At 37.7% G+C, this 27,606-nt stretch overlaps 1 protein-coding gene across 2 annotated transcripts in view; it reads right to left on the bottom strand.

The window, feature by feature from the left end:
* Positions 1 to 2,389: 2,389 nt before the first annotated feature.
* GFPT1 (glutamine--fructose-6-phosphate transaminase 1) overlaps positions 2,390 to 27,606 on the bottom strand; it is a 55,141-nt gene continuing 29,924 nt past the window's right edge. For both annotated transcript variants that reach the window (XM_081068046.1, XM_081068045.1), the window contains 11 exons: positions 25,736 to 25,841; positions 23,789 to 23,952; positions 22,756 to 22,851; positions 18,149 to 18,246; positions 15,192 to 15,312; positions 14,658 to 14,815; positions 7,907 to 8,021; positions 7,511 to 7,638; positions 6,768 to 6,935; positions 5,625 to 5,786; positions 2,390 to 4,975 (listed from right to left, as the gene is read on the bottom strand). In XM_081068046.1, the coding sequence (XP_080924172.1) occupies positions 4,931 to 4,975; positions 5,625 to 5,786; positions 6,768 to 6,935; positions 7,511 to 7,638; positions 7,907 to 8,021; positions 14,658 to 14,815; positions 15,192 to 15,312; positions 18,149 to 18,246; positions 22,756 to 22,851; positions 23,789 to 23,952; positions 25,736 to 25,841 (1,361 nt within the window). In that variant the 3' untranslated portion in view covers positions 2,390 to 4,930. The remainder of the gene's footprint in view (positions 4,976 to 5,624; positions 5,787 to 6,767; positions 6,936 to 7,510; positions 7,639 to 7,906; positions 8,022 to 14,657; positions 14,816 to 15,191; positions 15,313 to 18,148; positions 18,247 to 22,755; positions 22,852 to 23,788; positions 23,953 to 25,735; positions 25,842 to 27,606) is intronic.

The raw sequence follows: 27,606 nt of genomic DNA, 5'->3' as shown, positions 1-27,606 counted from the left end.
AACCTGGAGAATCACCTGAAGTCTGGCTGAAGTTTTATAACTAAGGATATATAGAAGCCACATCAAGACTGGTAGGAGGGGTGGAGACACACAACTAGCTAACACCAAACCTCCGTGTGGCAATTGAGAACCGGAAGGGATATCTCAGCTGCAGAGGTTTCCCCCAGAGGAACAAGGAACCCCAGCCCCACACCGTCCTCCCCAGCCCTGAGTACTGGTGCTGGGAAGAAGAGCCTCCACAACCCCCACTGTGGAAAAACAGTGGGGATTCTGATCACCCAGGTGGGACGGAAGGCAGCAGGGAAACCCAGACGTCCTCTTAAACGACCCGCACAGACTCACTCGCAGGCACTCACCTTGGGCTCCAGCGGAGAGACAGTAAATCAGGGGGATTCAGAGACATGGGGGGGGAGGGCAAACTGAGTTGTGGTTTCAGAAAGAGGGCTGGAGGACAGTTGGCATATTTCCTGGGAGGGGCTGGCGCCATCTTTCCTGTGTTAAGCCCCTCCCCGATGCTTACAGCCAAATTGAATCTGACTGGTCTGGTGAGCGCCGAAGCTCCACCCTGCTGACCACACCCCCAGCTGGGACCTCACCCCCACTCAACTCCTCCAACACCTGAAGCACTTTCTCCATGAGCAATTAGCACTGCCTGCGTTGCACGCTTTGGAAAACTATCAAGAGTCTAACAGACCCCAGGCAGGCTGCGAGTGGGCTCTGCGTGCTCTGAGACTTCTGAAGAGTAGCTTCAGACTCAGCACCGGCACAAGCCAGAATCTACATTAACCTGGTGACCACAACTCTTCCCACTCTAGTGACTCTGAGACCCTGCCTCACCCAATTTGCATACTGCACAAGGCTTTATCAGTGGCTGAACCTTAAGGGAGCTAGCAGATGGCAGCCAGCCTCGGGGTATCCGGCATTTTGTGGAGCTACCCCAGACCCGATACTGGGGGCAGACATCCTAGGTTTGCAGTCTGGCCTCTCCCACACGCCTCCAAGGTTAGTACAGGCAGTGAAACCATAAATCCCTTTGTAGGAATTAAGAAATACAAATTGGTTGTTACACAGTAGTCATGGGGATGTAGGGTATATCATAAGGAAAATAGATACTGATATTGTAATAACTACATATGGTGTCATATGGTACTAGATTTGTTGGGGGTGATGGATGGGAGGGGTTGGGGCAGGGTGTAAAAGGCGAAGGGATTAAAAAGTACAAATTGGTAGTTACAAAAGTCACGGGGATGTAAAGCACAGCATAGGGAATCTAGTCAGTAATATGGTAATAACTGTGTATAATGCTGGATGGGTACTAGACTAGTCAGGGGATCATTTCTTAAATTAGATAAATGTCTAACTACAATGCTGTACACCTGAAATTAATATAAAATAATATTGAATGTCAACTGTAATTGAAAATTTTAAAAAGGGGGGAAAGGTGAAGGGAAATAAGAGGTTCAAATCTCCAGGTATAAAATAAGTAAGGCATGAGGATATAATGTACAGCACGGGGAATACAGCCAATAATATTGATATAACTGGTACGGTGTCAGATGGTTGCTGGACTTACCATGGTGACCACCACTTCTTTACTTATACAAATGTTGAATAACATGGTGTGCCCCTGAAACTAATATAATATTGTATGTTAGCTATATTTTAATAAAAATCTTTTTTTAAAAAAATGAAATTAGAAAAAAGAAGAAAAAAAACGACCCCAAAGGACTTTTTAAAATGTTCGTTAAAACAAACTTTTCAGCTGGTTTTCCTTCTTTGAAGAGTTAATAGAAGTGTCAAAAGAATATTACCAAGGAGCAAAAACATGGCTCCTTTCCTCCCATCCTCATAACTAACTCAGGCGAAGGGACGGATCTTCAAAAGGATAAGACAATATCACCTCAGAAACAACTTTATAAGAAACTGAAAAGAAAATCTGGATTGGCTCCTTTACCCAACAACCCCATCTGCATATCACCCTGTGTCAGTTCCCTTAGTAGTACTGATGCGTAACTGTTTTTCAGCTTTGCATTTAATGAGTGCCATTCCTTAGAATACCACAGATATATGGAGCTACAGCCTGTGATAACAACTTACTCTACAAAACGTGTCTCACCTTTTATGAACATGGCACATCCCCAAACTTGGACCAATATTTAAGTGAACAACTCCAGTCACAACATTTAACCACCCAACTCAATTTCATTTTTCCACTCTCTCACCCTGTCCCTTTCAATGACCCCAGTCTTCACTAGTGATGAGTCCACCTGGGGAGAAGTGGACTTTGCTTTAGACAACATGTTTTTTAGTTCCTAGCACAGCAACTTGCCCATGATAGGTTGACACAGTTATAACAAACTAAAAACAGTTAACATTAATTTTTTTTCTTACCATTTATTCCTGTGGCATAGGTGATTTTAAAAAGATCGAAAAGCAACTCCAAAGTAATAATCATTTACTGGGCCATGTGTTAAATGCTCCACATGACTCCCAGACTAAAATGGGTTAATGGCCTGAGGTAAGAAACTCTAAGTTATACACAAGTGAATTTAAACTTGAAATGTACAAGAAAGAACTTTTTATATAAAGAAATGCTTTTGTAGAATATCTTTCTTGAAAATCAGCTTTTCTTACCCTACATTACCTTGATTTTAACTGGGCGTGCATACTTATTAGCAATTTGCCTCACTATGGTATCCTTTTTGTGCTCATAATTCATAAAACCATTGAAAAATCACTATATTAAATAAGGTAGGAAGAAAAAGGGACAGGAAGGAGAAACCACGTTTGGACAATATCACCTTTTTTTTTTTTTTTTTTTTTTTACTATTGGCTTTTGATATTTGGTTTTGAACTTAACCTAACTTGAAGAGTGTTAGAGAAAGAGAGAGAAGAGATAAATTGATTGAAAACTGATTTCACGTACTAGTTTTCATTTAGAATGCTAACAAACTTCAGATCATTAAGAAATCCTACAAACACACACAAATCACTGCATAAAATGCTAACAAACAAGAAATGACATTATGCATACACTAAAACTAGCAGGCCTAAACAAAATAATCTTAGAAACAATTAAAATAGATAAATATAGCTATAGTACTATATATGATGCAAACAGTAACCCTATATATTTTTAAACACTGTAAGGTTTCTGGTCTCCATCTATGAGAATCCTTCCAAATTACTTCAAAACGTGCCAATTCTTTCTCTAATACACGAGCAGAATTCTATAATTTTCTTGCAGCCATAGCTATTAGAAAATCTTAACCTCATCAAGAAGTTCACAGAACATGGAAAAGAGTGAGCTTACTTGGTAAACATCTTACCTTCACAATTTAAAAGTAAAAACTTTTCAAAAGACTTGACCAAAACATACACATGCTGTTCTATAACCCTCATGATTCGGCCAAAAAAGCTCAGTGAAGAAATTACAACTTTTTGAGTATCACACTCATAGTCTACTCTAAATATTTTAATCTAAATTGTTAATTTCTATTTCTGACCATCTGGAGGCACCTCAATATCACTTTATATGTTCTTCATTCCTAAATAAGTTTCAGGGGTAGAACACAGAAAATACAGAGAGAAAAAGATCTAGGAAGTAATACAGGCATACCTCGTTTTATTGCACTTCATTTGATTATGCTTCACAGATGTTGCGTTTTTTACACATTGAAGGCAAGACCTTCCACTAGCAAAAAGATTACGACTCACTTTATTGTGATACTCGCTTTATTATGGAGGTCTGGAACCAAACCCGCAATATCCCCAAGGTATGCCTGTACTAAATTTGATGCAATCCTTCATTAATTTCAGTGTAAAGCGTATATAGCTTTTTCTAAGCCTAGCCCACCATATACATTTAGAGTCAAGTGATTAGTCAAAAGACTTACAAAATCTTCCAAACAGTTGCAAAGAACTTCCAAACTGGTACAAAGGTACTAGTTTAATACAAACAAGGCAGTGAAGTTAAAATTAACTACAGGAAATTCTTCTTTGGGACAAAGTTGAAGAGAATTCTGAATATATCAGTATTGATTTGAGATATGTGATAGCAACTATGTGTGGGGATTTCCAAGAACACGATAAAATATGCCATTCAGCACACAGACACACACACACACACACACACACACACAACTGCAGACACACGAAAATAAAAACCACTTTCAGGAGATGAAAACACAAAGAATAGGATTATCCAACATGTATATAACCCATCTTCAAATTTATATCACATTGTCAGTTGTCCAAAACAACTCAAATTTAAAGTCTGTGCTATGAAATTGTACAAATATTTTGTTGAAGGCTGGAGAAAACCAATGCACTAGTATACTATTTACCTTCCTAAGCTACCTTGCCCTACAGATAACAAGCAACAAGTTTGAGAGACTAAGGTTAACCGAACTTAGGAAGAAATCCCACCAAGAAATGTTTTCAGGTTTTAGTACACAAATTTCAAAACAAAGCATAGCATCTTTATACATAACTTAACAAAACCTTAATTAAACGCCCAAGTACATTGCCACTGGCTTTAGATCTTCCAATTAAATGCACTACTCTTTTATTGGTCTGAATGAACAGAATCATGGTAAAACAAATACCAATTACTTTTAAAACATCCAGTCCTCTCAGATTGAAGTGGAGGGTCCAGAAATCCAACACCCAGCATCCCTTAAAGTAAATCAGAGCTAAATCTATTTCTGATACTGACTTGAATATAGATTCATTTTCAAACTCCCCCTCAAATTACTGTAAAAATATGAGGCAATTTCACAAAAATCACAAATTGAGTGGAATAATTATAACTGATATATAAATAAGCATTTACTTTAAAAAAAGGCTTAAAGGAGTGATATTCTAAATCAAAGTTTTAAATACAAAAGGTGTCTTGTGTTGCTTTATTGCCCAGAGTTTCAGATGCTCCTTATTCTACAGTTACAGATTTGGCAAGATTCCGGGGGAAATCAACCTGCAAAAAAAGAGCAAGATTAAAGAGAAAGTATAGACTGGGTGCAGGGGGGGAAAAGGGTTCCTATAAGTAAATTGTTTTTGTTTATAAAAACAGTAAACGTGTTTATTAACCACCTTTGTTATAGACTACAAAGAATTAAATTAGATAATATAGTCACATAACGTGTCTTGAAAAGACTTGAACTCAGTTAGGAAAAAGAATTCTAACGGAGCCAGTTCAGCACACAAAGAGCTCCCATGGTCCTCTACAGAGGTGGCAGTCTTCTGCGGGGACAGTAGAATGTGTAAGAACAGGATGTCGTGGTAGTCATTCTTGGAACTAGAATTCTAAAAGTCCTACACTGTCAAGTCCTGATGTGTGTGACAGTCCCAGTAGCTATCCCATTAGGAAACACAGAAAGAAAACAGGTGGAAATTTCCCAAGGAGGTAATCTCTAATAGTGGAGGTAATCTCCAAGACTTCTTTAAATTCTATGGGTAAGAAAATGTTACAATGTAACCTACAAATTGGGCCATGCAAATATAACAGGTGACAGATATCAGATGGATTTCTCAAATGCTATGTTCAATAGTTAGAAGTACAACTATCAGAGTGTACTCAGGTAAAAAGCCAGCCCAAGATCACAGCAGCAAGGTCCATCACTTACGTCATAGCCTCTCAGCACAGCAAGGTGGAAAGCCAGCAACTGTAAGGGGATCACACTGAGAATGCCCTGCAAGCAGTCCACTGAGTGGGGCACCTTGATTGTTCTTTTTGTGTTCTTAATAGTCTCCGTATCTTCCTTATCACAAATCACCACAGGGCGTCCCTGGAAAAAGCACACACACAGTTACTGGTAAGCAAAAGGCAGGACTGTAGCAAGTGAAATGTGCACATTTTGTACTCCGCAATTTACATGTGGCCTCAGTGACATAGGCTTTATTTAAACTCACAATCCTATGTGGTCAGTCAGACTGATCTCACTTACAGTCAAGGAAACGGAGGCTTTGCGGGAGTCAGTAATTTGTTTCAACTCACACATCTAAGAAATACCAGGCTCAGTACAGCTGCTCTTGAGTTACAATGAGGTTCCGTCCCAATAAACCCATCGTAAGTTGAAAATATCATTAAGCCAGAAGTGCATTTAATCCACCTAATCTACTGAGCGTCATAGTTTAGCCTATCCTATCCTAAACATGCTCAGAACACTCACATTAGCCTACCACTGGGCAAAATCATCTGACACAAAGCCTATTTTATAGCAAAGTGTTGAATATCTCATGTAATTTATTATGCATATTGCTTTCACACCATTGTAAAGTTGAAAAATCTTAAGTCAGGGACCATCTGTACTTGAATCCAGGTCTGCCTGCCTTCAAAGTCCAAGTTCGTAAGTATACATTGTGACTGGAGATTAATATCTTTGGGGATTTATAAATAAGGCCAAATGATATGAAAAAAACTCAATTAAGCACAGCACCCGTAGCATGTATGTAAAATCCAGCTCCTCCTGAAACGCACATTTAAGAACATTAAATTAAAAGGGAGCCAGCATACCCTAATTGAGGAGGACAGGATTTGGAGACCAAGACCTCATTTTGGGTCTTGGTTCTGCCTATTATGAGATCTATGAGCTGGGTCCTATCAAAACCCTTAAGAATTTCAAATTCCTCACATGTAAATTTAAAAATGTCTTATAAGTTACCTCCTGGGCACTGATCTATCCCTTTAAATGTAATTAAATCCAAATAAGCTTTAGCAACCCAACGCTTCGACCGTCAAGGTGTCCTCACAGCAATCTCTGACTTACCTGCCTAGCAACCACCTGCTGAAGAGCATTCTGACACTTGGCATAAGTGTGATCTCTCATGATGATCATGATGACAGGCATCAACTTATCCACCAAAGCCAGAGGGCCGTGTTTCAATTCACCAGCGAGGATGCCTTCAGAGTGCATGTAAGTGATTTCTTTGATTTTCTAATAGGAAAGAACTAGATTAGTAGTCAGTCTGTTTTTCAAAAATCCATTCTTAAGTGAATATTACACAAAACATCTGATGCCTAAAGTCACTATCTATTCACCTAAAAGTATTAAATGACCACTGATCTGTAAATATAACCAACAGGCTAATAGATCATTATTCCTATAATATCAACAAGTGATTAGAAGTTTTAAAACCCCATAAGAACTTTTCAAGATTTTAGAGTATCATGAAGGTACTCATATTTCTTTGTAACTGTTCCCCTACTTGCTTCATGTGTGACCTGAATTAAATCCCACACCTAGAAAACTTAATCTTTATTTTATTCAGCTGGACAACAAATTAACCCAAATTACTTGCTAAACCCAAGTTATCATGCTAAAATGTACTCTTCTTGATTTTCCCTTTTGAATTAATATCAATTAAATGTTACACTTTCTCAAGGTAAACAAATCAGAATGCATAAAAACAAAGGCACTTTTAAAAGTTCCACCTATTTCATTCAATCTAAAAGTACGACTCTGCCAGGTTCACAAGTCAACAGACTGAAATTGTACGTGACAAGACTTACTAGCGCCCCTTCAAGACAAGTGGCATAATGATAGCCACGTCCCATTATCAGGACCGACTTCTGATGATACAGTTCTGTTGCCAGATTCTGAATTTCATCATCCATGCTCAGTACTTCCTTAATCAAATCTGTTAAAAAGTAACATTAACAAAATCGATGAAAAAAATAAACTGAACCGATATAATAACAACATATTGATAACAACTGACAAAAGACTGCTGTTTCTATTCTTCTCTGTGATATCAGTGAGGGATGTTTAAAAACACAGGTGCAAAAGTAGAAAGATTTGTTGACTAAAGTAAACAGCTACAAGCCACAGCTTCAAGGATAAGAAGAGAATTTCACCCATTACCAACTCCCTTGGACAACAAAAGTATAGTACGAGAGTATTTGTACCAGGCAGCCGCTTCAATCCAAGCATGATCTCTTTGCGTCTCTCTTGCATAGAGATCCTGTCATCACACATCATAAGGGCGAACATCACCAGGGAAACAAACTGGCTGGTATAAGCCTGAAACACCACAAACAAGCACAAGAATTAGCTGCAGTTGCATTTTAAGAACTTGGAATTTTTCATTTAAAAAAAAGATGAAAATACACAGAAGATTCCTACTGGTTCTATAAGTATATATCGTCCATTATTTTAGAAAACAGCATTAGAAACAGTGGACTGAACCAGAGCCTCGGCAATCTATCACTATTCTCCTTTTCTGAATTTGAACAAATTCATATTTCCAGATACAAAATAAAAGTTCCTTACAATGCACTGGACACTCATGAAATCCTTAAGACCCTAGAGAAAAGGAAGGAGGAGACAACGCCAAAGAAAGTGAGTAGAGAGTGACTCTGCTTGTGCATAACCAAAGTAAGTTTTTGATGTAAGTCAAAAGCAGGGGTCTGAAGGACTGACTCTCTTTGTCATACTTGCATTTGTTTTGTTGGATTTTTTTTTAAATTGCTCTTCGATTTTTCACCTTTGCCTATTGCCTTTTCCTCACTCCCACCTTTTTTTTTTTTTAAGTTTGGCTAAAATGTTTTGGCTAAAAAGTTCAACTGTATAAGAGTAAATAAAAACAGAAATAATCCTCATTCTTATTCCAGGAATACTTACATTAATAACATGCTATTAATAACATTTGTGAATACTGCCTTCTCTTTACTGTTTTTCTTTTTTTATATTGTTAAGAAAATTAGATTTTATAACTTTTATTCTTAATTAACATAACAAACACTTTCCCAGGATAGAATGCTTTCTTTCTTGCTTATTAGTGTATAAAAATCTCAAGCAGTTTTTTTCATCTCTTTAGACCTCAGATGGCTCATCTGTTAAAGGTACACAATACTTACAAGATAATCATGAGATTTAAATGAAGTAAGCATAAAGCTTTCAGCATAATGCCTGACATATAGGCTAAAAACAAACTTTTTATTGACGAACTGAAAAACTTATGTAGTTCAAAAAACGATTTTCCTGGGGCCGGCCCGGTGGCTCAGGCGGTTGGAGCTCCGTGCTCCTAACTCCGAAGGCTGCAGTTCGATTCCCACATGGGCCAGTGGGCTCTCAACCAGAAGGTTGCCGGTTCAACTCATCGAGGGATGGTGAGCTCCACCCCCTGCAACTAAGATTGAACATGGCACTTTGAGCTGAGCTGCCGCTGAGCTCCAAGATGGCTCAGTTGGTTGAAGCCTGTTCTCTCAACCTCAATGTTCAACTCTGGCAAGGGATGGTGGGCTGAGCCCTCTGCAACTAGCAACGGCAACTGGACCTGGAACTGAGCTGCGCCCTCCACAACTAAGACTGAAAGGACAACTTGAAGCTGAATAGCACCATCCACAACTGAGATTGAAAGGACAACAACTTGACTTGGAAAAAAAGTCCTGGAAGTACACACTGTTCCCCAATAAAGTCCTGTTCCCCTTCCCCAATTAAAAAAAAATAGATTTTCCTAAACTATAGAATTGTGGCTATTTTAAAACTTGCAGTCAAGCTGCCAAGACGTTTTTCATTCCCATTAGCTGTATGTAAATTTAAGATATGACTGTTTTGTCACATTCTCTGCATATTGAGAATTATCCTTTTAACAAATTTTTACCAATTTGACTGCTGGACAATGAACTCTTACTACTACTTTACCATATCCTGAATCTGAAAAATTGAAATTTTTATTCATGCTTGTTAGCCATTTAAGTTTTCTCTTGACAACTTCTCTAAACAATTGTTCTTCACTTGTTTTTCAACTTGGGTTTTGTTTTGTTTTTAAGTTGGTCTTAAAGAAGGCCTTTACTGTTACATTCCCAATGTTTTTTTTCCCAATTTGAGTTAACTTTTTATATTTATTGACACAGAAGTTTCATTTTTTTATCTTTTATTTAGTACTTTTAAGTTTAGACAGTCCTTCCATCCTAACATCAGTTAAGTATTATTAAATTTTCTTAATTATGTTGTTTTCATTATCCCTTATTTGACTTTTTCTTTACATTTTCCTTTTTAGTTCATCTGAAATTTTGGTGCAAGGTGTTAACTTCTGTTTTTTATTTTTATAAATACCCAATTTTCCCTCCATTTCACCCCACCCTGTCTCTACTGGACTGTGACATTTTCTATAGTTTAAGTTCTTTGATGTACCAGAGTTATGTTGTAGGACTATTGAGTCTGTCTCACAAATCTGTCATTTCTTTACAAAACAATCTTCCTATCCAGAAATATGGTATTCCATTAATTTGTGTCAGGAGTTTAAAAGTCTGTGAAGTTATATAATTATCATCTATTCAACAAATACTTATGGAGCACCTTACACATTTCTTGGTAAAGTTATTCTAAGTATTTTTTCATAGCTATTGAAAATAGAATCCCCCTCCAAACACACAAATGCATATCTTTTCTAAGTAGTCCCTGTCAGTTTATAGAGAAAATATTTTTGTATGTATTTCATATAAACCACTTTATATGAATTCTTATTCATTCTAAGAAGTCTTTTAATTGATGTTCTCAAGCTCAATCATATCATTTGCAACCAAGGAGAACTTTGTTTCCTCCTTTCCCATTGTTTTACTTATTTTTTCCTATTAAACTCGATAGAATTTCTAGAGCTGGGACAGCAAACATGTTTCATAGAGTGCCAATCTTAACTCATTTGTAGTCACAGTAAAACATCATGCTGAGAAAGATTCTAAGGCCACCTCTTTTACTTCACAGTAACACAGATAAAAATCTTAGGAAGGTTCCAGAAGAACAGCTAAGGCCCTCCAAGAGGAAGGTCCTAAAGCCTTCTGTTTTGCAGTTCATTCATTCATATTTCTCTGTTATTTGCCTCTTCCTGCTTTACGTTTCCTTTTTCTAACTTTTTGAGTTAAATAATTTTCTTTTTGAAGATAAAGCATTTAATGCTACGAATTTACCTCTAATTTATCACTTTGGCCACACACTCTAAATCTCTAAATTTTTACCCATATTGTTGATGGTCATTATTTTTTCAAAGTCTTTTTTAATAGTAGTTCTGATATCTTTTTAACTCAACAGTTATTTAGAGGAACATTTTTATGTTTCAGGCATTTGAGGTTTTTATTCACATTTTTATTATTAAATCACTAAGATTATTGTGATGTAGTCAGCTACAGTGTAATGTATAATTTTAACATTAGGAAACTTATTCTGGGTTTTGTGTGTGTGTGTGTGTGTGTGTGTGTGTGTGTGTATTATATGCTGACTCTCTATTACTCTTCTCTGGATAAGAGATCACTTTAATAGTGAATATCTTCCTGTCATAATGTAGATAATGAGGCTCCTGTATAATAAAACCACAGGCAGCTAATGCTTCTTACTTTCCCAATAGTTAAATGAGCCTCCCTATTTCCTCTTACTGGACCTCCCAGCTATCAGGTACCCAGACATTCCTCTACAGACGGTACCAGCCCATGTGTTCCACCTGCAGACTGGGATTTTTTTTTTCCCATACCACTGAAGTAGATTTGGAGTCCTTTGCTTCCAGTCTGATAAGCATAAACTCTATTCTAAGTGTACCTATTCCGACTGAAATTTATTTTTCAATAAACCAATTAATCACAAAATATACTATCAGGACATAGGGAGAGACCCAGTATCTTGGACCCCTGAGATACCTAAACTGTTTCCAATCCAAACTGATCAGATAATGAGTATTCCAGTTCCTCCAGCCCATAACTAAAAAAGTTATTCTACAGAGCAATGTTTCTTTGTTTGGACTTAAAAAAATCTCAACACTGGTTTTCAAGTATAGATATTAATCAGAGTAACCTTAATGCACACATTTTTCCATTGCATTCCTATTACAGCTTAATTTCATGTTTTTTATTTCATCAATGCATACCAGGAAACCAATTATGAGAAAAATAAGTTATACCTCCCTTTTCGAATTTACTGAGGTTTGAAAGAATTTGCCAGGAAAATGTTGACTCTGAACTTTTACACTTGGTTTTACTTTTTATTCAGCCAAAAATAAAGTTATATTGGTTTATTTTTTAAAATCAACAAAAGTCAGTACTGTGGTGAAATTCTAAACACCTGCAATAACATACAAAAATTACTGAACTTGCACATTTATACCCATCAATTCCTACAGCAATATCAAATTGTCTATGGTCTGATATTATGAGAAACTTATCTCTCTAACCCTGACACAGTTTTTCAGGCAAAGTTGGGAATTTGTAATCAAGACTGTAGAATTCTTGTGCTAGCTCCATCATGGGGCCCAGAGATCAGGATCAATGATGAACTTCTTTGATCACCTATTAAGATATAAACTTTATTTGCCAGAAATGGTCTATGACTAAACATCCCAAAACTTTTCCAGATTGTCTAAGGCTGTTGAAGAAAACAAAATTACTTTAGAATCCAAGAAAAAGTAAAGACTAAATTACCATACTTACTAAAATTTTTAAGGGAGGCTTTTTTTTTTAAAGAAATTAAAGTATGTACTGTAAGAAGATACTTCTTTCCTTATGCAAGATGTAACCATTAGGGAAAACGGGTGAAGAGTACATGGACTTCTCTCTGCAGTATTTTTGCAACTTCTAAATAAATTTATAGTTATTTCAAAATAAAAAGATTGTTTTTTTAAAAAGGACTTACAAAATAAAGAACTACTAATACAAATAACAACATGAATAAACCTCAAAAACTTTATGTTAAATGGAAGAAGCCAGACACAAAAGACAGGCATACACTTCCATTTATAAGAAATGTCTAGAAAATGATATAACAAGAGGAGGTAATAGTAGCTGGCGGAGAAGTAGAAGTGAGGATTGACTATAAAGGAGCACAAAGAAACTTTTTAAAGTGAATAAGTCTTTTAAAACTGGATTCTACTGCCCTATGATTTCACTGATATGTGGTATATAAACCAAAAACAAGACAAACAAATGAGAAACAAAAACTCATAGACACAGACAATAGTTTAGTGGTTACCAGAGGGTAAGGAGGGTTGGGGGAGGGAGATGAGGGTAAGGGGGATCAAATATATGGTGATGGAAGGAGAACTGACTCTGGGTGGTGAACACACAATGGGATTTATAGATGATGTAATACAGAATTGTACACCTGAAATTATGTAATTTCATTAACAATTGTCACCCCAATAAATAAATTTAAAAAAAAAAACTGGATTCTACTGATAGTTACACAACTAAATTTACTAAGAGTATACACTTGAAAATTGGTGCAAGTTATGGTATAAAATACCTCGATAAAGCTATAGAAGAAAGGTTAACAGTACAATCTAGGCGATGGGTATATGGGTATTCATGTAAAATTCTTTTAACTCTCCTATATGTTTGAAAATTATAATAAAATGTTTTCATAAACTATAGAACTAGAAATCAAAAAAGTTGTATTTCCCCAGCAACTCACAGTTCAAGCAAGGTTTAATAAAAAGGGAAGTCAACAGCATCCACTCAGTTGGTAGGTGTACATATACCACGTTGAAGCCCTTGTTTCACAATGTGTAGTGAATAAAGGGGCCCTGGATTCCAACCCCCAATCAAAGCTGTCTTTCTGGACACTGTTCCAAACATCCACAAGCTGCTGCTTGGGGCAGCTGGTTATTTATTCAGGCACAGAATAGAAACCCAAGCACAAACATCTTACATGTTTTAATTACCACATGGAGAAAATTCAGGTTTTAGCTTTCTGTAAATTACAGTGTTAGCAATATCAAAGTAACCAAGGAACAAAAACCTCACTCAGTTTTTACATAAGAATCACAAACTTTCCACAAAAAAGAAATTCTCCATGAGGTTCTTAAAAAGGAAAAAATATTCAAATGTGGTTATGTACATGTTAACATCATCTTCCACATGCCTTTCATTAGAATCAAATCCACCAATATCTAAGCATCTTATCAGACAATCAGCAAGAAATATTAGACTTAAGCAGAAAAACAGACAACTGAAATTTTGTAATCGTAACGCGTACACATTTGTGGAGAGAGAACATCTTTTCATTTACACAGCTTTCTAAGATTCCTATTTTTATTGCTGTATTTATGCATATCCCAATTTCAAAGCATAAAGTAGTCTCACCAGGCCTTAAATAAAAATGAAGGTGCTTTTAAATCTCCACAGATGTATTATAGTATCTAAAGAGAAACAGATATAGTCCTATAATACACTTTTTTTTCAATTGCCAAATTCTATACCAAAGATGTAATCCTCTTTACAAACTTTCAAAGGTAATATGCATATTTGGGCATATTTATTAGGAACTATGAAAATGTAAATTAAAATGTCAAAAATTATTAGAATTAAACTGCGTGTTTCCAATTTGTTATTTTTCTAATTCCCTACTATAGATAATAAAAGAAGGGAACGTTATGTATCCCACTGTGGCTGGCAGGAGGAATATAAGTGATGAAGGGGAACAGCCAGCAGAGACCTTTTGAAAATGGACTTAGGTATATACGTTTGTCCTTTTTTTCAAATTTTTCAAATGGGGGGTGAGGGAGGGGACAACAAGTGTTTTATCTATTACTGACCCTTAAGTCTTCCAACAACTACAATGATTAGTAAACTATGAGTTCTGTAAGTGCTAACAAATGAAACATAAGATACGGATTAGTCTGTTTCACCAACACTATGATGAAATAATCACATGAGAACTAAGTCAAGAATTCACCTTGGTGCTGGCCACGCCGATCTCGGGCCCCGCATTAATGTGAACTCCACAGTCTGTCTCCCTGGATATGGAACTGCCGACGGTGTTTGTGATCCCCACAGTTAAAGCTCCTCTCTCCTTGCAGTATCGGAGCGCCATCAGGGTATCTGCTGTCTCGCCTGTGTAGAAAGGAAGACCTGGAGCAGTTACCATATGCTGTTTCTTAGATGGGGAAAAAAAAAAAAAAAACCCTTGACTGTACTTTGAACAATACCATTTATTCTAAATATAATTTAAAGCATGCACTTAAAACAATCAGTAAAACTTCAATAGGATCTTACATTATAGGGTTTCCTATCCTTTCTCTGAAAATTCAGTTCTTTGAGTGTAAAACGTTTTAATTTTACTAATTCATAAAGAATTACATGAGATCAAAATACATGCCTATTTGTGAAGTCATCGGCAATACCATTTTATCTTTAAATAGCAGTTTTGCCAAGATAATTATTAGAAAGAATGGCTTTCTTTTCCTTCTCGTCTTTAAAGTTAGCATACCTGACTGACTAATGAAAAAGCAAACATCATCTCGAAAAACTGGCGTGTTTCTATCCAGGAAATCACTGGCTAGCTCCACCATAACAGGCAACTCAGTCAGCTCTTCGAGAACTTGACGTGTCTGCAGAGAAAAGATGACTTGGTCAAAAAGCTTTACTTTAAATATTATTTTTCACTGACTTCTTTGGACTCAATGTATAGTTTTCACTTGTCCTAATTATAAAAAAAAAGGATATATGCACATTGTTAGAAAATATAAATACAGATTAAAGCATAAAAATAATCAAAATCCCCAGGAGATAAGCACTGTTAATGTTTTAGCACAAGTCTCTTTAGACAATTATCAATGCATGTATTCTTATAAGCAAATACACCCATGCATATAAAATGCTTTGAGAAGTGGAAAAAGCACTGTTCTAGGTAAGCTCCTGTGTTACCTCCAACTTCCCAATTCTTAATCTTGAAATGACAATTCATATAATTCCAAGTCACGAGAGATTTCACATAAGATAAAAAGATATAAAAGACCCAGGGGAAAAAACTGAACACTTCAAAAGTACTATGTATTCACAAATACCACTGTTCCAAAAGATAGTCAATACACTTTAGAAATCTTGTTTAAGAAAACTCACTACTTTCAAAGTTTGTAGTATGGAGGGTAAAGTAGGGGGCAGTATGCTTCAGCTCAAAGGGCACCTTAACGATCATTTTACCAAATTTCCATTCTAATGAAATTCCTTCTACTCTAACATCAGAAAATTAAAAACAGTCCAAAATAAACTTTTAGGCAGCAAAAATTTTAAGCCCTATAGTTGCATACATTTAGCTGTTTCAATAATTGTGGAGACCACCTGCTTCATGAGCCACGTGGTCCTGCCCATCTCCTGCCCCCATCTCTGCGACCCTCCTTCACAGAAGTAAAGGACTGCAAAGGTTTCCTTACCTCATATCCCTTTAACCTTTTTGCCACAAATGTAAACCAAATCGTTTTGTTGTGTAACTTTGGCTTGGCACTTTTTAACAATGTTATAACATCATGTACAAAAAGTCTTCAAAGATAAAATGTTCCTATTTTTAACTAACCTTTTGAATTGAGGTATTTTATTTACTAATTACACAAAATAAGTTACTGACACTAAAACACGAAATGTTTTTCCTCAAACAAATGTAAATCATGCCCTTCCCCCCCAAGTTTACAATATAAAAGTTACTGGAATTACATTCTTCAAAATAAAGAGTAATATACATATCTAGCAACTTACCAGATATTTAAAAATAATATACCCCAAAAACATAATCTCAAGATATATCTGTGCTAAGGAATAGTTTGTTCTTTTAGTGGAAGCAATTCTTTATAAATAGACAGAATGACATATTTTCATCGTAAGAGGCTAATTTAATGTTAAATTCCATTGTATGCCACTGTAAAACCCAAAGACAATTAAGAGTTTGAAAAGCAAGCTATGCTTAAAATGATTTCAATTGATTGTTATTGTTCAGGATACAGAATATATACTAAAAAAAAGTAAGTTATGCAAATATGTCATTCACATTTGATCCCACCAAATAAAACCAAAAACTAGATAGAACAAAATTAGTGACACTATTTTATTTTTTTATTTTTTTTTATTTTTTTGTTTTTTGTTGAGAGCCCACTGGCCCATGTGGGAATCGAACCCGCAGCCTTCGGAGTTAGGAGCACGGAGCTCCAACCGCCTGCGCCACCGGGCCGGCCCCTAGTGACACTATTTAATAAGATAAACCACGAGGGGATTTCTAATGTTTGTTAACTATAGTAGCCTTGGCATCCACCAAAAACAAATAAACAAATCGCCTTATATCTTCTCAAATTTCAAAATTAGAAAATTCTAACAGAACATATAACTTCTGCCCCTAAATTCAGACTTAGCATTAGATAAGACATTTAATCATTTTTTTTATTTCTGAATAAAGGCTCATTCAGTAATAGATCTAAACCACCATTAAATTAGCTAATCCTTAATTTACACTAACGTCTTTAATTCATTCTTTTTTCCCATGCTCAAAACCATCACTTTTTTACAACTCTTCCCTACAATACTCACCGACTTCCCCCATAGGACCATGTAATTTTGGGGGGGATTGGGGTTGGGGGTTGGAGGGATGCTTTAGAGAAGAGGAAATCTACTGAGATGCAACAGCTGGGTGACCAGGTAGTTTCACTCACTAGTTAAATGACTGACTCCCACAAGTGTAGATAATATTTATGCCCCAGCGAATAAAAAATTACTATGTCATGAACTTTAGGAATCATCCTAAAAGTAGCAATTGAGTGTGTAAGGGTCTTCTGTACTTATGGGAGTTGACATCAGCAGCACATAAACTGTCTCTTTATGAGGAAACTATACGTGGATCTGATTTATTGGACTAAAAGACCATTATATCCATATGCTTCTGCACTGACAACCAACACACGTCTCTGACACAGAATTTCAACTTCCAAAATAATTTAAAAAACAAAGCCTGGCAAAAAGCAAACTTCCATTCTCTGCAGAAATGTGCCTACCAAGTAAAATCCTGTTAAGGTTCATACATGGTTCCAGCCATCTGTCTGGGGCCAGTGAACAATGAGAAGCAGAACCCAATGACTGCTCTTGTAGGAGGAGGCACATGTCCTGGAAATAACGGTGGGATGGCATGAAAAACTTCCCACTCTTTGCCTTTCATGAAACCAGCTGCAGGCGGTCTACCTGGAGATCTAACGACCTTTCTAAAGCAGATCTTCCACTAATAAATAATTCCACGCAGCTATTAAGATTTCTCCCCGCAACCTTCTTGATTTTTGTCATGGCAACATGAAAAGATAACATGATGTTTTACTAAGGATATTTACATGGTGTGTTACTGAAGTACTATTTGTCTGCAGATATCTTCTAATATCCAACATAACACAATTAAAATTTTAAGAAGCCACTTACTGCTACACCAGCATGATAACTTGTTCCACAAGCAATAAGAATGAGACGTCGGCACCGCTGGATCTCCTTAATGTGATCCTTCAAACCGCCCAAATTCACTGAAAGAAAAGTTCATGCATATAATTATTTAGGAAAGAACCATATGAAATAGGCAGTCACTTTTCATGGGTATCCACCACCAATCTGAAGAAAAACACTGCTGTCTTAAAGAATTCAGATTCCTCTTAGAAAGCAACTTCTCCATAGCTTTGAAAAGTAAACTAAACAAGTTTGGGGAGACTTAACTGTAAGTCCCCAAACTTGTAACTAACCTTACTTAACACCCAACCCCAGTCCCACACAATTACACTATTTATCATACTCTAACTTGTTTGGTTATTTTTTCATTCCTTCCTTTAGATTAAAAGTTATCTTAAAGGCAAAACTATGGGGACATGGACAGCACATCCGTAGATGCCGAAGTCTAGAGGTGGGGAAGGAACCGACGACAAAGGGGCACAGGCGTTTTCAGGGTGATGGAAATGTGCTGCCATCACTGTCGTAGAGGTTAGCATTATGACCCTGCTGTGGACGGTTGTGAAACTCACTGAATTATACATTAAGACTGGTGAATTCTACTGTATCTAATTACATCCCAATAAGCCTGCGTGGGGGAAGAAATGGTCTTAGTTAAGTTCATTTCCCCTCCGGGAGGCACCCAGCACAGAGCTCTCCACACAACAGAAACCCTTTCTCCTCAGTTCTTCCCACCTCAGCACACGCCATCGCCGGTCACCTATCACCTAACGGCGGAGCCCCTTGTTGCTCCCGCCCCTCCTTCACATCCACTCTGCAAGCAAGTCCTGGGGGCTCCACCTTCAATCGCACCGCTACTGCCATCACCAGAGCCCAGCATCTCTCTCCATTGGATGAGACCAACACTCTCCTAACTCTTCCCTCTTCTATCCTCCACCTCCTGGAGCCTGTTCTCCACACACAACCAGAATGATCCTCTAGAGCAATTCTTTAAAAACACAAATCTGATCTCAACATCCTCTGATGAGTTTGACCTCCTTCTTCTGTCTCTATAGCTCAGTATGTTTTGTTCTAAGGGCTCTTAGTCTATGGATCCTTCTACACAGGGCTCTAGTTTCCTACCTGTGAGAAATTTGCATTCTACATTCATTCAATTATTGAACTAATATTTCTGAGCAGCCCCCAAGTGCATATACTGTCCAAGGCACTGTGTGGCTCTCAGGGCTCTGCACGCAGACAGTTCCGAGTGTGGCTGAGGAGATGGATGTGCACACGGGGGCAGCAATCCTCCTACGTCTCGTCTACTTTGCCCCTGCTCTTCATCGCCCCACCCTTTCTTCTACCTGAATTGACTATAATATGGAACCTAGGTTTATGTTTTTGCTTTTTTTATCTTTCTGAATAATTTTATGTTCTTCCTTTCAAATTTCAATACTGAGAGGGCATTTCTCTATTTACAAAAATTAGTAAAGTGGAAAATAAAACAATGAAAAGCTTCACTGACTTCCCAAATAACTTAGAATATGTATCCAAACCCCTTATTATGCATGGCCTTCAAGTCTCCTGCTCCATGCCCTGTCTCCTGCTTCACTCTGACCTAATCTCCTGGCATGTCCCCTCACCCAGGCCGCGCCAGCCAAACTGGCCTTCTGGCTGCTCCTGTGCTACGCCAAGCCTGTCTGTGCACCTCTGCCCACGGTGCTCTTCCGCAGACCTCGGCAGGTACTGAAAAGGTTTGGGAAGAAAGGAAACAATAGTAAGAGGTTTGGTCAGGGTTGTGCAAAGGCAAATCAGTTTGGAGATGAGTCAGTATAAAAGCAGGCAGACTACCAGAGAAACCTGTATTTCAGATGATGACCAAGAATGACAAGGAGGTAAGATGGTGAGGTTAGCTGGTCACTGCTGTTTCCCTAAAATCAGTCCCAGCAAATTCCCTGCTGGCCGAGGTGCGTCTGAGGTAATTCTGGCAGGAGTCACCTAAGGCGGAAACTGAGGATGCTTTGGCGAGAAGCCTAATTCTGATCAGGGGGGCCACAAAAGCGCCCGAGGAGAGCACTCGGACACCACTGAACACAGGAGGCTGCCCACACGTGACAAGCCATGTGACCCTGGCCAGGACACAAACTGACAGAGCCTTTTTGTTGCCTGAACAACAAAAAAAGGTAACAGCTATCCTGTTTATATTACAGAACTTTGATGAGGAACACATAACACAGACAAAAGTGCTTTTTAAACTCGTGACTTCTCAAAGTGGGTCTCATCTTCTTCCCTTCTGTAACACAAATCTTTTCCCTGATCATATTTCCATAAAGACCACAAATGGTGTTTACTGCTCCTCTCCCAGGTCTTCCAGATCATCCGCCTTCAGCACGCCCCCCTCCACACACACACACGCACACACACACTCACAGGCAGAGGCAGGTCCTGGCTCAGACTGCTCCTGCCCCGCTCCTGCCCCCACTGCCCCCCCTTTCCCTGTCTCTTTACCCAGACAGGGCAACATCCTACCTGGGAACTGCGCCTCAGCCACCCGCTCCTCCAGTGCACATTGCAGAGTGGTACCCAGTTCACCTCAGTAAAGTTGTCATCACCCTGACTCCTAAGTCTTCCCTAAGTTTCCTAAAAGCTCTGCAATTTCTAAAAAAAGGAGGTACCCCAAGCACGCCCTCCGTCATCTTAGAATGCATTCATGGCCCTCCTTGACAGCTCCTCTCACCTTCTTTCCTAGACTTACTGTTCTTTTACTCCTCTTCAAGTACTAGACGGGGCAGACAAATGAGGCTACATATTATTCCACAGAGCTTGATGGTGTTCCACTGTATCCCCTTAGCTAATACTGTTCTACCCAACTGCTATGGCTGCATCTCATCTTCACCTATTTAACTCTTCCTTAAACCCACACCTGCCTACTTCATGAAGCCTTCCTAGCCCCAAAGCCCCATCCACAAACAGCTTCATTCTCTTTCTCTACATTCAATATTAACCTTTAAATATTTCAACATTAAATTGTATGTCTAATGCCATTTACCCTATTTCACCTTTGCTTAAATAATTACATATTCACTCCCCTTCTAGATTACAAGAACCTCAAGGAGGAGACATCAGAAAAAACTCTTCCTAAACTCTGCTACAGTCCTGGATACGTTCAGCATGGCACTCTGCACACAGATGCTCAATCCGTAACTCAGCCTTCAACAACTCCCTCCTGCTGGCAGAAATGCTGCTCAGAAAAGAAAAAGGTAGAAAGAGAGCACTTATTCAGAGAAATCATCCTCTATCCATTAGCAGGAACTGACATGAAAGACACTTAATACCATACATATGACACAGATTCAAAAAAAGACTTTTGCATACCTGCAACTATTTCTCAAAACCTAATTCCTAACACTGAGAAGCTTAGCCCAAAACTTATTTGTTAAAATGCTTATTAAACTTGCCATGATAATCGAGTAGTATGCCAAAAACCTTACAGCAATAAATAGTTATGGACACCTTGTGACCACAGAATGTCGATCCTCCTTGGGCATCCCAGCAAGGTGCCCAAATTCCTGTGACACAAGATATTCAATTTCCAGACATAAGATCAGGATTACACTCTCCCCTCTACCTTAAACACACAGAAAGGTACAGGCTAACCCATAAGGCATCAGGCAAACACCTGGAAAACCCTCTGGGGAAGTTCAGACCTTTACTCATTTATAAAGTGAAAGAGAAAACCCAGACTAAGCAGATACGTGTAAGCTTCCCAGCGAGGGGAATGGTCTCATTCTTAAAATTCTCAGTGCCCAGGACAGTCCCTGGGACACAGAGGAGCCCAACCAAGGTTTGTTGAACTGAAAAGAAGTTAAATGTTTTTAATGGTACACCAAAGGACTCTTCTTTCCCCAGGAAAATCACCCTAATACCCCTACAACTCACAATAATTTTCAAATGTGACTTTTTAGCCATTTTTATAACCACTTTATTGAGATATGTATGTCGCAGCCCATTAAGTCACCCTTTTAAAGTGTATGGTTAGTGGTTTTTAGTATATTCAGAGTTGTACAACCATTACCACGATCTAATTTTAGAACATTTTCATCATCCCCCCCCAAAAAAAACCCAAATCCATTAGCAGTCACTCTCCATTTCCCCCCTTCCCTCAGCTCCCGGCAACCATTAGTTATTATTCACTTTTTTAATCATGGTAAAATATACAGAACATAAAATTTACCATTTTAACCATTTTTAAGTGTACAGTTCAGTGGCATTAAGCACCCTCTGTTGTGCAACCATCACCACCATCCATCTCCAGAACTTTTATATCTTCCCAGAATCAAACTCTGTACCCACTAAGTAATAACTCCCCAGCCTCCCTTCTCCCCAGTGCCTGGTAACCACCAATCAACCTTCTGTCTCTGTGAATCTGACTGTTCTAGGTACAACTCATATCAGGAATAATACACTGAGGACTTTTAAAAGATGACTGGGCCCACTGGTGGCTGGCAGCCACAGCTGCTCTATACGGTTATCAAGGACAATGAACTGCCAGGCTGTCAATGTCAACCCCCACAGGAGACGCTGAAATAATAAAATAATGCATATGTCATTACCAGTATAATCATCAAAGTTGACTCTTCCTCTCATTGTGTTCACAACTGACTCTGGCTGCTCAAAAATTTCCTTCTGCATAAATGAACTGAAGTTACCTAAAGTAATATAAATTATATCATTAAAACAGAAATACGCCAAAGAAATTTGTACAAAACTGAAAGTATACCTCCTTTACTATAATCTTAGTAAATAAAATGAAACAAAAGGTTATGCAGGAGAGAATAATATTCATATATGACATTTTACCTTATATGAAAAAAATGAGTAAGGAGGAAACATCACATTTATTAACTTCATACCTAAAATATGCAGTTAGAGAAAAACAGGGGAGTGGGACAAGCTTAAGTTTTGGAGTCAGATTTAGGTTGAAATCAAGGTCCTATCTTTACTAGCTAAGTGGCTCTGAGGAAATTTCTTAAAATAAGAACAGCAGCTACCTCACAGCATTGGAGTGTGGATTCATACAGTAAAGACATGACATATAGCAGTTACATGGTAAATGTTAGCTTTTATTCCCACCACAACTCCACCAGAAAGGAGAAAAACCATCACCACAGTAATCATAATAGTTAATAGCAGCAAACATTATGTAGGGCTCACTACGTGTGTCAGGCACCGTTTTAAGGGCTTTACATATATTAGCTCTCTCCATCCTCAAATGGCCTAACAAAGTAGGTCCTATCATCCCCATTTCATATATATGAGAAAATGCAAGCATAGAGAGAATGAGAGGAATAAAAAGCAGAATACAGACTGTGTTGATAAAGCATCTTAAAAATACCATGTACTATTTAAACAATCAATCTCTTTTTTAATGTTAGAAACAATAAACCGTGAATCAGTTTGAAGGAGAACTACTGTAAAACTAGCAGATCATTTCTCCAAAGAACCATCCCTTTTCCTGGAGTTATCCCTTCACTAATCACGGGAAAGACTTCCTCACACTGCGTTGTCAGGTTCCTACACTAGGACAGGAAGTAGAATGCATCCTTTCCATTTGACACCAAGCCGTAACATGACAAAAGCTCGCACCCTTCATGATCTGCTGGAGTTCCATCTGCAGGGTCTGCACAGCCCTCCCAGGGTGATCCCCCGCAGTGCGTTTAATCCGATGGATGGAAAGCCGGCCGTCCACCACAGCTGCTACGTCATCATCTTCAAGAAAGATGACGCGATTGGTGTGTTCTATGACAGCACTGTACAACATTCAAGAAGATATCACAATCAATAATCAAGGATGACTGTTACAAATAAAACTACCATAAGGACACAAGGACCAAATTTAAGTACAAACTCTATCCTCCTGCACTATCACTGACAGCGTTCTGGTGATCAACGCCATTCCCCACAGGGGAGTAGGGCTGAGGGGCGGTCACCGTGGACAATGAAGAAAAAGATCTCTGTGCAGCAACATACACTGAATTAGATCACATCAGAAAGAAGCATGGTTGTTTCTTCCTCATTCTAGCCATCACTAAGTCCTTCGATTTTAACTCCTAAATATTTCTCACAGCTTCTGTGTCCACCACCACAAGCCAGTGAAAGCTACCATCAGCTCTTGGCTGGACTACAGCAACCTCCTAACTTGTCCACCCACACTCCCTTTAATCTCCGTCCATCCATTCATTCTCCATTTCTGCCAAAACGGTTATCAAAAGGCAACTCTAGTCAGCATTTCTCCCTCACCCAACAAACCACCTGACAGCTTCCCTCTGGCTCTTAGGAAAACAATAAAACGCCTTCCTGTGATCCCCTATCTCCTCCTCTAGCCTTATCTCCCACCAAACTTCCTCTCTGTTCCAGTCATACTCCTGCCCATCCCAAGCTCTCACAGGCTGATCTACCTGCAGAGAATGAATGTTCTTTCCTCCACCTCTTCACTTAATTAACTCCTAATATCTCAACTCTCAATTCAAGCATCATTCCCTTAAAGAAATGTACCCATAGGAGAGTAAGTCACCCTATTCATTAACATTCTGTAGCTCTTGTCATAGCTGGAATTCTACACTTGTGTGACTACTGATTAAGATGTCTCCTACATTAAGGAAGCGCTCCTTAAGGACAAGTAATATTTTTATTTTTATTCACCATGAACTCCTGAGCCCAGCACATGGCTTTGCTGGACTGTTCAATATGAAGGTATGAGTGACTGAAAAATGGCTGAGATGCTCCTGCAACTTCCAGTTTATCTAAGTCCTAACTGTCAACTCTGTAACAAACCTACTTAATGACAGCAATAACATATCTTAGCACTGACTACACACTTTATACATCTGTAAACATTAGAAAACACTAAAGCTTGTTTTCTCACGGAGATATTACATTCCCTGCAGTCCTAAACTGAATCATTTTTCATTTTTAGATCCCCTTAAATAAATGACTCAAATACCTGTTGACAATTTGAGTGATTCCATTTTATCCTCATTACTCTTAGTATTTATAAATACAACTTTTATTTATTATAATACATCATTTATTATTTATAAATACATCTAAGCATCCCACTGCATTTTCTCTCAAAATCTCTTCATCTAGTACTATTGCCTTTGTAAAAGTGATTATGCTGCCAATTACTTCTAAATTGAAAAGATAAGTGTCTACGTTAGACTAAAAGTACAATAATTGGTGAAATACTAGCCATTCTACTCTCCTCCCTCTAAAAGTCTCTCCTCCGTCCAAAACCTGGGAAAACTCCTGAAATAACAGAAAAAGAAATACAAGCGCTCAGAGTAAACACACTGGAACAAGTCTCAAGGACTATTATCTATCTGTATCTACCTTTGTAAACTGACCTATGTGCTTTGAATTGAGAGGAAAAGTGTTTGTCGAATCCCATCTCCAAAAGGTCACCTTCACTTCCTTTAATTAACAAAGTTCTCCTACACAGCATGACTAGATTTATACAAAATGACTTTCTGGTTTCCTGTAGCATGAGAAGTTGTATTAAAAATTCTCTTTGAATCAACTGAAGAAGCTTACCTTGCATCCGAAGCAAAGTAATACTCCACCGCTTTCTCTTCAACAGGGAAAAGGCAAGTTGTGCTGTCCACACGAGAGAGATTGCAGCTTCCTTTCTTATCTTTGCCTAGAGCACAGAGTTAACAAAATTGGCAAACATGTAGAAAACCACGGCCAGTATATAAATACACATAGCTTTCTACAAAAATCAACAGAAAAACATAGCAAGACAAAATAATTTCAGCAACTTTGAAATGCCAGGTAAATCACCTTATTTCCATGCAATAAGCCATCAAAAACAATAGAGAAAAAGTGTAGTGAAATGGCAACTATCAAAGATAGCGTGGCAGATAATAGTGCTACATTATTAATATTTTTAATATAACATTTATTTTCCAAGTAAAAGGCAGATAATTCATTAATATCACTAATGTTTGTTTAATCCAAACTATGTATAATCTAATCACAATTTAACTATATAAAATGGGATGGAATTAATACAAATTTGTGTTTAATATAAGTTTGTATACCTAAACTTATCATAAAAATTACATTTCAAATATCAAAATTGTGCAATGAAAAATAAAATGCAGACTACTGGCATAGCAATTTTTATCATCTCACAACAAAATTTCTCTAGATTTTAACAGTAAATCGGTATAACAAATCAAGATGTAGTCTACACTAGTTATAATTCAAAAATAAAACTAAGATACTTATAACTCTTTAACCATGCTATATCATATGTGGCACCTACCAATTAGGAGTGAAAATATTATAAACCCGTAACCTCTCCTTTCTTAAAATTGAGTTTTCTAACATTTCTTATAAGTCAAGATAAAGTATGGTCCTTTTGCAATGATATCCTTTCAATTGTAGCACTTTAGAATCCCGGCATCTCTACTTAATTCATCAAGTCACTAATGAAGTTTTTTTTTTTCCTTTTTGCTCATTCACAACTAAAGTCAACACTGGAAAGCATACTGAAGTTTGACAAATTAGCCAAATATAGAAAAAAAATCTATTAATTGAAGACAAAAAAGCACCTTTCTCCAAGATTAGGACATAGACCTTATTTATAATCTACGGAAAAAATGGCCAGAGAATACCATCAATACACTTGTAAAAACTCATATTGTGTCAATCCTTTAAAATGCATGTCTATAAAGACTTGGAAATAACTATTCTTAGAAACATACATCTTAGAGTTCTCCACAATCCATTATTATTTGGTGTGGTTTCGGCATGAAAATAAAATAGCTCTTCCCATCCAAATTCAACAGCAAAAAAGGTACCACATTTCAAAATATAAGTATAAGGTAACATCCTAGAAAAGATAATACTCGAGAAAGATAAAATAATCAGTGTTTGCCAGGAGCTCAGAATGGGGACAAGAGTTGACAACAAAGTAGCAGCTGGAGGGAACTTTTTAGGGGATGGAATTTTTCTGAATCTTAATTTCGTGGTGGTTACACAACTGCCTGTGTTTGAAAGAACTCGGTAAGTTGTACATCAAATAAAGTGAACTTTTTTCTGTCCTCTAGTTTTCTTCCTGGAATGTAGATGTGGTGTGTGGAGCTCTGGTTGCCATCTTGGAACATGAGGATAAGCAACACACTCTTGGGATGACAGCGTAATGGATTGGAAGGAGCCTGGATTCCTAAAGGTTTTGTGGAGCTACCATACCAATCCTGGACTGCCTTTGTGACAGAGGAATAAACTTTTGTCTTTAAAAAAAAAAAAAGGAATGAACTTTACTGTGCATAAAAAGTGAATTAAAAACTAGATAAAAGGATAGCCCAGCATCTACATTTTTTAAATCAATACAACCAGCTTTGGTTATAAAATGCCCTAATGGAGTTGCGTTTCACTACATTCTTTCTCCAAATATG

This window comes from Rhinolophus hipposideros (genome assembly GCF_964194185.1).
Source record: "Rhinolophus hipposideros genome assembly, chromosome: 12".
NCBI lineage: Eukaryota > Metazoa > Chordata > Mammalia > Chiroptera > Rhinolophidae > Rhinolophus > Rhinolophus hipposideros.
This window is presented reverse-complemented; position numbering and strand designations above follow the sequence as displayed.